Below are 14,718 nucleotides of genomic sequence, written 5' to 3'. Positions count from 1 at the left end.
CTGCAATATTTTTCAAAATAATCACCGGTACCACTGGACTGCTCGCGGCTTCCGATTCCGGCTAGGATGGGGTCGGGGTCGTGACAGTAAAGGTGGTATCAGAGCTAAGCCACTGCTTTAAGCCTATAAGTGTTGTGATAACAATACTTAAGCTTAAATAAAAGAGTTAGGAGATTGCTATTAACTTAACTGGTAGCACATGATAGCATTTAGACTTGAACATAAGAAAAGATGCCTTAGTATAAGCTAAGCCCCTTGTTTACGCAAATAGGTGTTATAATAATACCTAAGTTTAAACGGAGAACTAGAAACTTAATATTATCTGATAGCACTATGAATGATATTTAGACTCGAACTTAAGAATTTTGTCTTAATATAAGCTTCAAGATAAAATTACTTATATAAGTATAAATAAGTATAATTGGTATTCAATAAGAATAACGACTAGCAGGCAATAGCATTTAATTGCTATTTATTCTTGTTTATTGGTATTACTTGGTCAAGAATAAATATATATTACGGAAATACAAATTTTCTTGATTCTGGATAAAAGCCCTAATAAAAAAGAGGCACTTTTTGAAAAGATACTGTTATGGGAAATAGGAAATTTTCTCCGGCAAAACTGGGTATAGAGTAGCAGACTCTCCAGCTTGTCCGGATATACTGAAATTACCGCTCCGGTGCGAACTGGATAAGACGGGATAAATGGTATGTCAAACCAGTAACAAGATTTCCCTAAATAATATCATGACCAAATATCTGACTGGTTTTTGGAAATATGAATCTATTATATACATTTAACCCTATGAAAGGTATGTATATTACAACATGTGAAATATATAATATAGATATGTATATCTATAAGGAATTGCAAAAGTCAATTAAGAATAAAGTACAAGCATATGTATATAGATTTCTTTATCAGGAATCTCTCGCATATATCTTTAATTTCGATGTCAAACATTCTTTCGTTTGATCATCTACCTCGTAACTCGTGCAACAAAATAATACTGGAAACCCATTAAGTTGGGACACCGTCAAAAATATATAAGAATTACCAATGCGTTACCATAAACTATTAACGCCAGTAAGAAGCAGGTAAAGTTGTGCTAATACACAAGAAAATACATGAAACTTAAATTATACGTCCACAGATGTTGAAGTTTATCACACACGACTTCCAAGGCAAGATCTTTGAAAAATATAAATTAGGCACGATGATACCAACACTAATTCCATCAGTAAAAGAACTCCTAATAAAAAATCGGCACTTTGCCACATGATCTTACAAACGATCAAAATATCGCTGAGGTACTTTGGAATAATATTTCACAACCATCGAGGCACAGTCTAATTATAGTCATAATTATTGGCACTACAAAAGAAGTCATCTACCTTTGCAAATTCCCTATTTCATTTCACTTCATTCATTCTCTGATAATGTCATTTAACAAATAGTTATCATACGAAATTCCAGATAAGAAGTTCTTATATTTCTTTCGTTGCAATTCTGACTTCTGCCTATAAAGGGTTGACTTTCGTGTTTCTACTTCCTCTAATAGTCATCCTACCATGAGGATTTCTTTCATAGTAGCAAATATTGATCTATTTCATTTCTTGGTAAATCCACACTTTAAACATGCACTGTTTGTTGCGCTTGTGGTTCGTTTGATTTATGAAGACCACTGGAGGGCTTCATTCCAATTTGTTATTTTTATCAAAAGTTCAAGTATCATATCACTATACTTGATCTTTGCATTTATAAACCATGTTTATTGCAAAACGTTGACTCTTTGATATCGAGTCAATAAGTTTCTTGAAAAACTCAATTTCCTTTAGCATACATGGTTTTTGTTGTAACCATATCCAAAATTTCTTATTAATACATGAACTCGTTTTGTTTACACCAAGTTCAATTGTTTGAACTTGCTCGCATTACGTATTCAATTCAAAGTCCCATATGATGAATTGAAGCCATCATATTCAAAATAGTCCCGACAAGCACTTCAATTCTCTTGAATCATAACATGCTTGTTTAGTCTTCGAATTCATCAAATCATTTCTTTGATTACGATCACCTTGTGGTGACATTTTTCACAACTTTTGAAAATTGCGCTAATCTCGTTTAAATTATTTATTTATAGTAAAATATTTGTAATAAAATATTAATAATAGTAGGTATTAATATTATTTTTAGGTATTAAGGGTATTATCAAGACAGGTATTGGATAGCATAGCCTTAGTTAGGCATGGACTGGCCACCTATGCTTAAACAAGGCAGCACTAACCAATATCCAACCATGATAATAACTATTTAATATATATAAATTAAGTCATCATACTTATTTAATAAATTTCAATTATATGTAAAAATATTTTCTATATATAGAAATATATATATATATATATATATATATATATATATATATATATACTTCGTACTGTAAAGAGAAAACATATTTTTATAAAACAAATAAAGGGACGAATAAATTATCTAAATAATCGTCTAAATATTCATAAATAAGATATGTTATAAATAAATTCTATCTTGGTTAATATTTCACAACTATTAAATACTTATAGAAATATTCTTTTTTAATATGTACATATTAAAATATCAAATGTCATTTACGCAAGCCAATATTTAAGTATGCTCGATATTAAAATAAACATTTATTATTCTACTTTTATGATTTAAAATACCCTAATCTTATAGTAAACATACTTGATTTTAAAAATAATAATCATGAGTTCTACGATATTAGGTAAACCTATTTATAAAACATATATCATTATTATTACGGGTTTTGATATTTTAAACCTATCTATATTTATTTATTATTCTACTTTATGATAACATAAAAGGAAAAGGTATTTAGTAAATCAAAATATCACCTATCTTTAAATCAAACATTTTGATTAAAATCATCTGAATATAATTGTGTATTAAGACAAAAATACTCTAACTTTATTGTCTTTTCATGTATTCTTACAAATCACCCATCGCAGCACATTGATTTTCTCATATCATAATTCAATATTTGACGAATCATTTTCATGTTTTCATTTCATTTTTAACCGGTCAATCTTAAGTCTTCCTTAGGTACCAATCAAGGTAAGTTTTCTTCTGACAAAGAATTTTACTAATTCCAAAACGTTCTTCACATTCATTTTAAGAATCTATAGATCATATATCTTTTGGCTTGAACCCAATCACCTTGAAAAACTATACCATTTCATCTCATTCGTTTAAACATTTCATCTTTTGAAATATCTAGATTCGCTTCCTTGAAACTCTCAATTTTGAAAAACGGTGAATTTATTCGGTCATCATAATTATTGAAATTCTTTCAATCATTACAAACACTTTGTAGCATCCGAATAAAGTTGTAGCCTGTGTTAAACCCTATTCATGAGTCATTCGTTTGATTTGTCCTATTCTTGATACAATTATATACTCAGATTACGATACACTAAATTCTATTGTCCAGTACCATTTAAGTAAACAATGTTGATTTTCGGATAATCATTAACAAATCATTTTCCATACTCCCATTCACAAATAGATATTTATCGAATCGGAATCTCCCTCAATTGATTAAAGTAAGTTCATTTTGAATATTAAATCCAATTGTTTCTATAAATCATTTTTATTTTTAAATGTTCATACCCCTCAAAATATCTTTTGATTCCATTCCACGATACATTATTTTTCTTAATTAAAAGAAGAAACCTAAAGAAAATATCATAGTCCAAATCTCGAGGACGAGATTTTTAATAAGGTGGGGAGGATGTAACAACTCTCACAAAAAAATTAATACTTAGTATGATAATTATCCAATAAGGAAACCCTAAGTAAGACACCCAAGTGATTCTGCATAAACCCTAAAATTTTACGAGCAATCGGAATCAAGATCAGGGCCCCTAAAACTCGAGGGGGGGTAAACCCTAGTTGGACGATTATCTAAAATAATCGTTGTAGAAAGCTGATTGGTTAATTTAATTGATTCAGCATAGCTAGTCCCAACCGTGGCCGACCTATGATAAACAGGTGTCCCTTACGGACCGTAAGGGATATGGCTTACGGTCCGTAAGCCTGTCCCAAAAATTAGTATAAATAGCAGACATTGGCAGTCGGTTTATGCTGCTCAAACGACGTTCAAAGTCGTAATACACACGGAGTTATGCCCTGTATACTCTTAAAACACTCACGAATCACTAATTAGTATAGCGGGGTGCTGCTACGATGTCGGGTATTAACTCAATCGCTGTTCAATTCTTTTCTTTCCGTCAGCTTTTATTTTTGTAAATAATAGCTCGGGATTTTACCCTCTAAATCCCTAAACTCTGCCCGTTATTAGGGTAATAACTCTAATCACTGGTACGATACTTTATCCGATCGATTATAACTATCCAACGATTGTCTAAGTGTTGCTCAAATTGAGTTATACTTTGTTATTCATTGTGATTTCAACTTGAATGTTTGAGTGCTGTCCAAACTCGGACTATACTCTGTCATTCGTTGTGAATCCGCTGAATTATTAAGTATTGCACTGGTAAATTGTTGTGAGGGTTTTATCTCGTGATTATCGTTAAAGTTGAATTGAGTTAATACACTAATACGAGTTCTTGTGTCTAGAAATTAGAACTCATAATCAGTAAGCTGTTAAACTAGTATATCAAACTTAGCAGTTAAGCTAACTGAGTAGATTAATTAATTTGTTAATTAAGTTTAGAATGATTAATTAATCAGTTAATCAATATTAATTAAGCTAAGCAAGATTAATTAAGCTAAGTAAGTTATTTAGTTAAATGGATAAGCAAATTTAATAGTTAAGGAAACTTAATAGTTAAGGAAACTTAATAGTTAAGGAAACTTAATAGTTAAGGAAACTTAATAGTTAAGGAAACTTAATGGTTAAGGAAACTTCCTAGCTAAGGAATAAATCTACCTATAAATAGGAAGCTTAGGATTCATTCTTCTTTGCTCATTTCTTTCTTCTTCTCTCTATACGTTGGTGTTCTAACCAATAATCACTCAATCGCTATTACGATTCATTTTCCGACCGATCAATATATCCAATGGATATTTAAGTGCCGCCCATATTAGGGTTATACTTTGTCGTTCGTCGTTAATTCGATGAATGTTTAAGTATCGCGCTTTGTCGTTCGTTGTGAGAATTTGATCTCGTGAGTTATCGTAAAAGCTGTATTGATCATTAACCCGGTTTTTGTGAAATTCGTTAAGGTTCGAATCTCATGACTACCGTTAAGGTTTGATTTGGGTTTTACACCAATACGTATTCCATTCTGTTAAACTATGTATTTAACTACCAAAAATACTCCCAACTACACCCTTACAATCAAACAAACTATTAAATCATCAGAAGATCCAGAATAATAAAGTGCATGCTTAATTATCGGAAGAAATAGAATCAAGAAGTTTGTTAACTCAATCCTGCATGCTGATTTGTGAGTCATTCTTCTTTTTATCAACTGTTTTATAATACTCCAAGTTATTTTCAGAATTTTAATTACAGTGATTAAGTTGATGTAATCACCAAATTACAGCCAGTATGTGGGGTATTGTGCACATTACTACGGTTTAAATCATTTTAGGTGGGCGAACCTAAATTTAATTGATTTACGTCATTCATTGGGGCAGCCAATGGTGATATGACCACTGTCACAGATCCGGTCGAGTGACAAATACTGTGGGTAGTTGGTTGATATAAGAAACATGTGTAAAAGATCTTAACACTGTGAATTATAACAAATGTGTCGTTTTCAGTAAAATGAATGATTCACTCAGTATTTCCCGCTGACAAAACCTTTTTAAAACGCGTTTCAGGTAATTACAGTAGATTGGAGTAAGGAGTGGATCCGACACTGAAAGACTTCAAGAAGTGACTTATTTTATTAATTAAATCAAATTAAGAAATATTGTTTTTATTAAAAGACTACCTTTGTAAAACATGGAATTTATTCCATCTATTTAAATAAAATCCGGTGTTTCTAAACTCTGATATTTTCCTAACTCACGGTCCTGATGAAATTTCCGCTGCAATATTTTTCAAAATAATCACCGGTACCACTGGACTGCTCGCGGCTTCCGATTCCGGCTAGGAAGGGGACGGGGGTCGTGACACGCGCCCTTCTGGCTCATGCGCGCGCAGGTCTTGCACACTCATGCACGCGTGCGCCATTTTGGCTCATCTACATGCGCAAGCAAGGCTCCTTGAGCGCACGCTGATTTGGCTCACTTCCATGCGCACGTGCGCCAGCCACAAGTGAGCCTATACGAACACGCCACACAGTCGCGCCACTCACGTGCGGACACGCAAGACTGCCATGTCATGCGCCACTGTGCGGAGACTCATCTGGGCCATGCGCCACTGTGCGCAGACTCATCTGGGCCATGCGCCTCTTACCCGCGTGCCTGCATGCCACGTCACCAACCACCTGGTCCTTGCAACCCTTGTGCTCCACCACGCGCACGTGGTCAAAAATACAAAGGCGGCCCTCAAGCGGCGATGCGAAGTGCAAAGTGCGCCATCAAAGTGCCACATTGCGCCTCATCGCCCACGCCACGTGCGCGCGCATGTGCGAGTGCGAGTGCGAGTTAGGGTGCTCCGCACCCTTCGCGAGTACACTTAGTTTGTGCCTCCATGAAACAATAAGGATGGAGAGTTCCCACTTAAATACTCCTTTAAGTTTCATCTCTCCTCCTAGGCCTGTAAACGAACCGAACGTTCATGAACTGCTCGTGAACTTATTCGGCGGGAAGTTCGTTTATTTAATAAATGAACGACCATGAACAAAAAATTTTGTTCGTTTAAATAAATAAACGAACATGAACAAACCTTGTGTTCGTTCTTTTATGTTCGTGAACATTCGTTTATGTTCGTTCATTTATGTTCGTTCATTTATGTTCGTTCATTTATGTTCGTGAACGTTCGTTTATGTTCGTTTAAATTTTAGTAAATACATAAATAGTTATATTTATATAAATATTAGGTTTTATAACTACTTATATAAATATAACTAATTAGTAATTGAGTTTTCTAGTAATAAAATGAAATTTTGAAATTCTTAGATCGTAACTGATCACTTACATAATATTTATATAAAAAATACTTAATTTTAGTGTTTATGAACCCTAATTTAGATGTGTTTTTGGATAAACTGTAATATATTAGATTTGTTTGTTTATGTTCAGTAATGTTAAATTATGTTTGTTTATATTTGTTCAATTACGTTCATTTGTGTTCGTTTGTGTTTGTTCGATCATGTTAATTTATTTTTGTTTATGTTTATTCAAATATGTTCAGTTATTTGTTTTTTGGTTATGTTCATTTATGTTCGTTTATGTTCGTGAACTGTTCGTTAAGGCTTTAAACGAACGAATATAAATGGACACGAACATACCCGATTTCTTAATGAACAAACACGAACAAAAAAATGTGTTCGATTCTATGTTCATGTTCGGTTAAAGTTAAATGAACGAACATGAACATGCCTATGTTCGTGTTCGTTCGATTTGTTTACAGGCCTATGACTCCTCCTATGTGGGACAAGGTGTCACTTTCCTACTTTTTTCAGCATTCTATGTTTGAAACACCCAACTTTGAGCATCGATATCTCATTCATCTTAGCTCCGTTTTGGACGTTGTTTAGTTCGTTGCCAAGCTCTTCCAACATAGAACACAAACCCACAAATAAATATATAAAACCCACTCATTTTCTTATATTTATTTCTAGTCCAAAATAGGAAAAAAATCAATTTCCTATATTTGTGAAAAGTGTTATTTTCACAAATTTCTAACATTATAATTATTAAGAATCTTAAGAAATGTACTCAACAATACCATTCACAAATTCCTATTTTTCAATAATACAAATTACAGTTTTAACGTACATTTTAAATACGAAGAATAAAAACAAGCAAAACGAGATTAGAGAGTAAAAATATGAAGAAGAAAGAAATTAAATTTGTTTATTGCAACATATAAACAAATTAGAAAGTTTTCATAGGCTCCTCTCCGTCTAATAAAAAAAAGAAGAGTGAGGATCCTGCGAAAAGTGTGTGTTTCCTAAAAAGTGTAGGAAGCGATCTGGGCCATTAGATAAGTGTGTTTAATGGTTGAGATCATTTTGGTGGCATTTTGGTAATATACGTGTCTTTAAAATAGGGTAGTTTAATTGATTGGGGGTAAATATGTCATTTAAGTTGTGTTAAATAAGGAAATAACTATCAATCATAAAACACCTCCAAAAATGTCGCAATTTTTTCTCTCTCTAATCACTCACATTTGAAAACACCAAATCATACAAAAAATAACGATAAATCAGATCTAGATGTGTTCATAGTAGTGTGTTTTAGAGACAAAACACAATATGACGAACTAGTAATTGACTACTAAAACACAACATCAAGAATGCCAAAATCATATCAACCAGTAACTGATAAAAGACATTGTGATGAAACAGTAACTGGAACCGGTAACTGATAAAATACATTGTGATGAAACCAATAACTGATAAAACACAACATCAAGAATGCAAAAATCACATTAACAAGTAACTGATAAAACACATTGTGATAAAAACAGTAGATAAAATACAAAAGAACATGTCATTCATGAATCATAACTGGTATAACACATTGTGATGAACCCGGTAATTGATAAAACACAACATTAAGAATGCCAAAAATCATATCAACCAGTAACTGTTAAAACACAACATCAAGAATGCCAAAATCACATCAATTAGTAACTGCTAAAACGCATTGTGATGAACCCAGTAACTGATAAAACACAACGTGAAGAAATTGTTAATGATTTGAACTTTGTAATTTAAAGTAACCGCCCTTTTAAATCGGAATGATTTGAAATTGTCAAAGAGATATACGTTTCCATAAATATCTGGATAGTTAATTTAGGACATATAATATTCCAAAATTAAATTAATAATCAAATTACCATCATGCCCTTTTGAATAAAAAAACTTAAAGCCACATGTCACCTCCCTATTGCTTCCTAGACTTTCTTGGAAACTTAGGCTTTCTAGCCAACTCCCACTCTAATTTCATATATACCTTTACAAACTTGAAAAATTTCATATATATACTCAACCAAAATTATAAATATCATATATGCCCTAACAAAGTAGTTAAAATATAAAAAATACTCAATTTATTAAAAACAATCTAATAAATGATCAATTTACCTTTATTTTTTTAACTTCAAGTTTTATTTTTTTAACTTCAAATTTTCATATGTGCTCATCTTTTAACTTCATATTTTTATACAACACATTTTTAGCTTAAATTTATTTTTAATCACTATTTTTTTATTTTTTTTTTAATTTTTATCCATAAACAACAGTATACTCCATATATTATATTTAAGCTAAATAAATTATGCTAGAAATAAGTAAATATAATATTTGAATTTAAAGGTCATATATGAGATTTCAAAGTTTTAGAAAAATAAGGGTGAAACTGTCATTTATTAAATTGTATTTAATGAATTAGGTATATAAGATATTTTAACTGCTTTATAAGGGTATATATGATATTTATTATTTTGTATGGTATAAATGGTATTTTATAAGTTTGTCGGTATATATAAAATTGCCAAAAAAAAAAAAAAAAAAAAAAGTGGAAAAGCCAATAATTATCCACATGTCTAGTAAGTCAACATTTAGGTTCTCTTAAAGTTTGTAATCGGTTTTCACTTTGGTATATGGTTGGTCAACACGTTGATCATTGTAATTTTCCATTGTTCTTTGTTAAAGCTATATTTGTTATTATATTATAATATAATACATAACTTTAATATCATGTAATCGGTCTCGTTTGGTTCGCTGCCTTTGGTTTTGAGGGTGGTTTGTGAATAAATTTAACTTTTCAAAGAAAAAAAATACATAACTTTAGTTTCTTTACCTTTTTTTTACTTAAAAGATAAATATAGGTGTTTGGATTACTAAATTTAGGGCTACATTGAGTTTTAACTTTTAACCATGATTTTTGTATTGACTTGGTTGAATATGAAAAGAGGTCTCTTCACTAATTTGGTGTATATCCGCTGGACCAAGTGATTATGATTGATCCGGGTAGGCGTCAGATTGCTTGGCGTGATAATGAAACTCAAATACAAGACAACGTAATAGTGTTGCTAGTGGCGGATGCGATGCTCAAATGGCAGTTGTGACAATCAGGACGAGGGTCGACTGGGTCGTTTTTCGTCAGTGTGAGAGCGAAAAAATGGGTGTTAGAAAAAAAAAGAAACATTCACTCATTTAAGAACAATGTTTTAAATGATGAGCTGAGGAAAGTTGACCGAGAATATGAGAAACAGATAAGCAAGTTCGATGTCCATGATCCGTTATTAGAAGCTAACAGGCTCGGATCCACAACCTTACTTGCACATTTCTTCATTAATTCAAAATTCTCTTTTTATGGTAAACCTTTTGGCTGTGGACTACGCTTCTTACCATCAGGATGTCCCTTTGGGGACCTGTTCAAATTTCTCGACCTTTTTCAATTTCCTTTGATTTATTGAAATTTGTATGTGAACTTGAAACTTAGGCGAGAGTAGATTTGATAGAGAAGCAAGTGAAGAAGTTGAGCAATACAGTAGTGTATTTGAAGAAGACAAAAATAGATTTGAATGATAGATTTTCTAAGTATTGAGTTTTCAACTTTTCATCATGTGACTACTCCCCAACGAAATACTTCGTTGATATTATTTAAAGGAATATTGGATTTTAATAATCTCAACTATTTGTCATTAGCCGTCAACAGTTCTAATTTTAAAAATAACCACTGACACTCCCAACTAATAACATATTGGCCTCCTAACAGAACCCTAATGCCATTAGTCTTCAGTCGCCGAAAAAACGTTTTTGGCCGTAAAACTCATTTTTGGCTGGAAAACTCAACATTTTCGTCACGAACCTCTTTGTAACTTTATTACGGACCTTTAGGAACCTTTTTTCTAGTAAAAGCCACAATTATTGAAGTCGTCGGAAAACTCATTTTTTCGCCGGAAAACTTCTTTTTGGTCGGAAAACTTAACATCTTCGTCCCAAACCTCTTTGTAACCTTAGATCGGGTCTTTAGAAACCTTTTTCTGGCAAAAAACGGTTTTTCGGCGACCGGAGACTAACGGCGTTAGGGTTCTGTTAGTCAGGGTCTATTGGTGGCCAATATGTCAATAGTTGGGACAACTAGTGGTTATTTTTGAAGTTGAGACTGTTGACGGCCAATGACGAATAGTTGAGATTATTAAAATTTAATATTTCTTATTTAAATGACTGGTCAATTTTGTTTTATTTAGTTTTCTATATGTTTTCATTTTTTTAACTTTTAGTTATTTATAAGTTGTTCATTTTGAGAACGGTCAATAAGAGTCAATTTCAAGAAATCAAATCTTGATAATTAAAAAAAACAGCCATTAACCCCACAAATACAAACACAAACACAAATACTTAACAAAACCACATAACATAAAAACACAATACAAGCATTAATATCTAGCTCCAATAGTTGATAATGTCCCATCACAACCCATATTACACCTTACAACATAAAAAGCCTAATAACCCCACAAACCCATAAAACTACAACCCCACAAAACATCAACCCTTTCATCATGTCATGATCCACTAGTACCCAAACACATTATCAGCAGAAGCCATGATAGGTTGTTGATTAAAACCCATCATGTTCCATGGATTCTCAAACAAATCAAACTCAAACAACCCATCTGTACCACCACTCATGCATTGAGTGGTTGTACAATTGGCATTCATCTTCATGGAATTCAAGATCTCATTGAGGGACTCTAGCCTCTGGCTAAGTTCACTCACTTGAGCCCTCAAAACAGAGTTCTCTGCTTCGATTTCGATGAATCGCTGTGTCGTAACGTTGATTGTGGCCCGGATCTGATCGTTATCGTTCTTTATCTTGTTCGATTCAGCCGTTAGATCCGTGGCATGCTTTTGTTTCCTCAACCGTGATCTGCGTGCAGATTCACGGTTGGATTCCATCCTCTTCCTCTTCTTCTCGTCCATCAAGCCGTCATTCGGTGGTGAATCTATGAAAAAAATCACCCACACCATAAATACTATACTAAAAAAATAAACAAACATACCTAATAATATCCTACTAATAAAGTAGGGTTAAGGGAGTACTACTCCCTTTAAACACGCATAACTATGAGTTTCTGATGAGATCTGATGCATTAGTGCTGTTATTATCACAACAAAAAAAAATTTACCTTACTATAAACAAAGCAAGTGTTGAGTTCTAATCGGATATGATGCAGTATTAGTGCTGTTATGATCGCAACAATTAATTATCATACTATATAATAAAACAAAATTAGCAAACACCCATAGCCATTAGCAATCAATCTTGGAATACGGTGCATTAGTGCTGGTATGATTGCAACAAAAAATTACTTACATGTACCTCTGCTTCGGCCACCATCAGATCCGGATGAATTTCCGCATGAAGAAGCCATGGGTTATGGGGATTCAGAAAAACTAATATATAAAAATACTTGAAGAAAGAACAAGAACAAGAAGAACTAACAGACAGGATCAAGACGGAAGTCGGAGTTAACCTCCGAGAAAACGTAAAACCAGTAGAGAAAGACGACAGAAAACGATTGAACAAGATGGATCCGGCGGATTAGTGAGGAATTTATCATAAACCCGGATCGGAGGATTTCACAGAGAACAGAAGGCATTAATCTCTAACAGCCCATACATCAAGTTTCCGGCGTGAAGATCGGGAAGTATCAGACGGGTTTCCGATTTACTCGCCGGAAATAAGAAACTGGAATAAAAAAAATAAGAGAGAAAAGAGAGTAGGAAAGGGTTTGGGAAGGTAGGAAGAGGGGTGATTATATAGAATAAAGGAATTGGTGGAATAAAAAGGTGGGACTGGTGATTGTGGGATGGGGACGAAGGTGAAAAACAGTAGGTAACAGAAATTGGTGACCAAAAACAAAAAGTTGAAAGTGAATTACATGAAATCAACGTGCCACCACCTTGATTTCTTCACCCACTTATGTTTCAATTAATGTTATTATTTATTTTATTTTATTTCTATTTTCATTGCTAAATAAAATCCATAATAAGGGTGAGCGGGGCACTCTCCTAAGTAGTGGCGGAACTAGACCTTCAACTCAGGGGTATCCCAAATTTTTTAGAGGTGTCCTCGTATTTGTTCAGGGGTGTCATGTGTATAAAAATCGGAAAAATTTTTTTTTTACACTACTTGTAAAAACTTGAGCCGTAGCCGGGTTACGCCCGTTTACACTACAGGTCCGCCCCTGCCCCTAAGAGGGGAGTCTCCTCTCTTACACACACCCAATCAGGTTATGCCACGTCAACTCCCCTCTTAAACTCCCCTCACACCTCAATTTGATGGCACTACTCCACTCACACAATTATTTTTTTATAAAAAAATAAGAAAAAAATATGATTGGTGGAAAAAGAATGGACCCACATTAACAACCAATCACCCCCTCTCTCTCTCTCCTCTCTCTCACGCGGTGAACTCTCCCCGACCCCCCCTCCCCGAATTCAGTCCCCGCCTTGATGGCGCCGGTGTTCCCGAGCAGGGACTTGGGTCACCGCACCCACTCCCCGCGAGTGCCCCGATCACCCTAAATCAAGGATCAATATTGATTTTGAATCAGGAATCCATTTTAATAACAGAAAATTACGAAAATAGCTAAGAAAAATATTGACTTACTAAAATGCCACCTCACTAATTATGAGAGAGCTTATGCGTCTGCAAGGCTCATTCATGCGTTCGCCAATGTAGAAGTGACACGTGTCTCAATGACATCATGCGTCCCATGCGTCCGTGACTCATCCCATGCGTCCGTGACTCATCCCATGCATCCTTGACTCATCCAATCATCCCTTGCGTTCGTTTGAGGCATCCCATGCGTCCGTGACTCATCCCATGCATTGCCGACTCATCCCATGCGTCCGTGACTCATCCCATGCCTCGCATTTTCGTACTTGCTGCTTCATCCATACATGCATCCATATAAAGAATGGCAGACACATAAGATATGGGATGCCCCTCTCCAAGGACGCATGAGGTGGCTATTTTGGTAAGTCAACTTTTTCTTTGCTATTTTCGTAATTTTCTCTTTTAATAATACTGAGAACATGCGTAGTGTAGGGTTATGCAGTTGTGATGGATCTTATAGCACCTCCAGCGTTGGGAAACACCTACCCCCGACGTTATGGCTTGTGAAATTTCTTCCCCGCGATAGGGATAACGGGGTGAACATGGCCGGCCCTTAGGATGGACGGGGAGGACCACCGGCCTGGGCCCGATACTTCGAAGGACACGTTATTTAAAGAAAACCGATATGTAAATGTAATGTAACGCCCGGCTCTTTTGTACTTCCCATTTATAGAAAGTTTTGTTCGTATTTCTATTTTTGGAAACCTTGTATTCTTGTAATCGTTCCTTTCGTTGTAATCATTATCAAACCGAGACTTGGATCATTAATGAAGCTTGTATTTTGTTACGTCTATGTTATACGCATTCTATGTATGCTCGTATGTTCGATTTGGTGAATCAATCGATGTTTAATCGTTATTCTTGGAAACTATGTGCGAAACTTGTAATTAATCTAAACTTATGCATTGAACGTGTTTTGAACGAGAACGATACTT

The 14,718-nt window shown here is 34.1% G+C and overlaps 1 protein-coding gene across 2 annotated transcripts; it reads right to left on the bottom strand.

The window, feature by feature from the left end:
* Positions 1-11,475: 11,475 nt before the first annotated feature.
* LOC110936230 (bZIP transcription factor 11) lies at positions 11,476-13,028 on the bottom strand. 2 transcript variants are annotated; one of them, XM_022178572.2, is made up of 2 exons: positions 12,482-13,028; positions 11,476-12,104 (listed from the first exon to the last, which is right to left on the bottom strand). In XM_022178572.2, the coding sequence occupies exons 1-2, from the start codon at positions 12,531-12,533 to the stop codon at positions 11,674-11,676; spliced, it is 483 nt and encodes a 160-aa protein (XP_022034264.1). In that variant the 5' UTR covers positions 12,534-13,028; the 3' UTR covers positions 11,476-11,673. The 2 variants fall into 2 exon arrangements, with proteins under 2 accessions (XP_022034264.1, XP_022034263.1); XM_022178571.2 differs by having other exon boundaries at positions 12,476-13,021.
* Positions 13,029-14,718: the final 1,690 nt, after the last annotated feature.

Source organism: Helianthus annuus, chromosome 4, assembly GCF_002127325.2.
Source record: "Helianthus annuus cultivar XRQ/B chromosome 4, HanXRQr2.0-SUNRISE, whole genome shotgun sequence".
NCBI classification, from domain to species: domain Eukaryota; kingdom Viridiplantae; phylum Streptophyta; class Magnoliopsida; order Asterales; family Asteraceae; genus Helianthus; species Helianthus annuus.
Note: the sequence above shows the minus strand (reverse complement) of the source record. Positions and strands in the feature narration are given on the sequence as shown.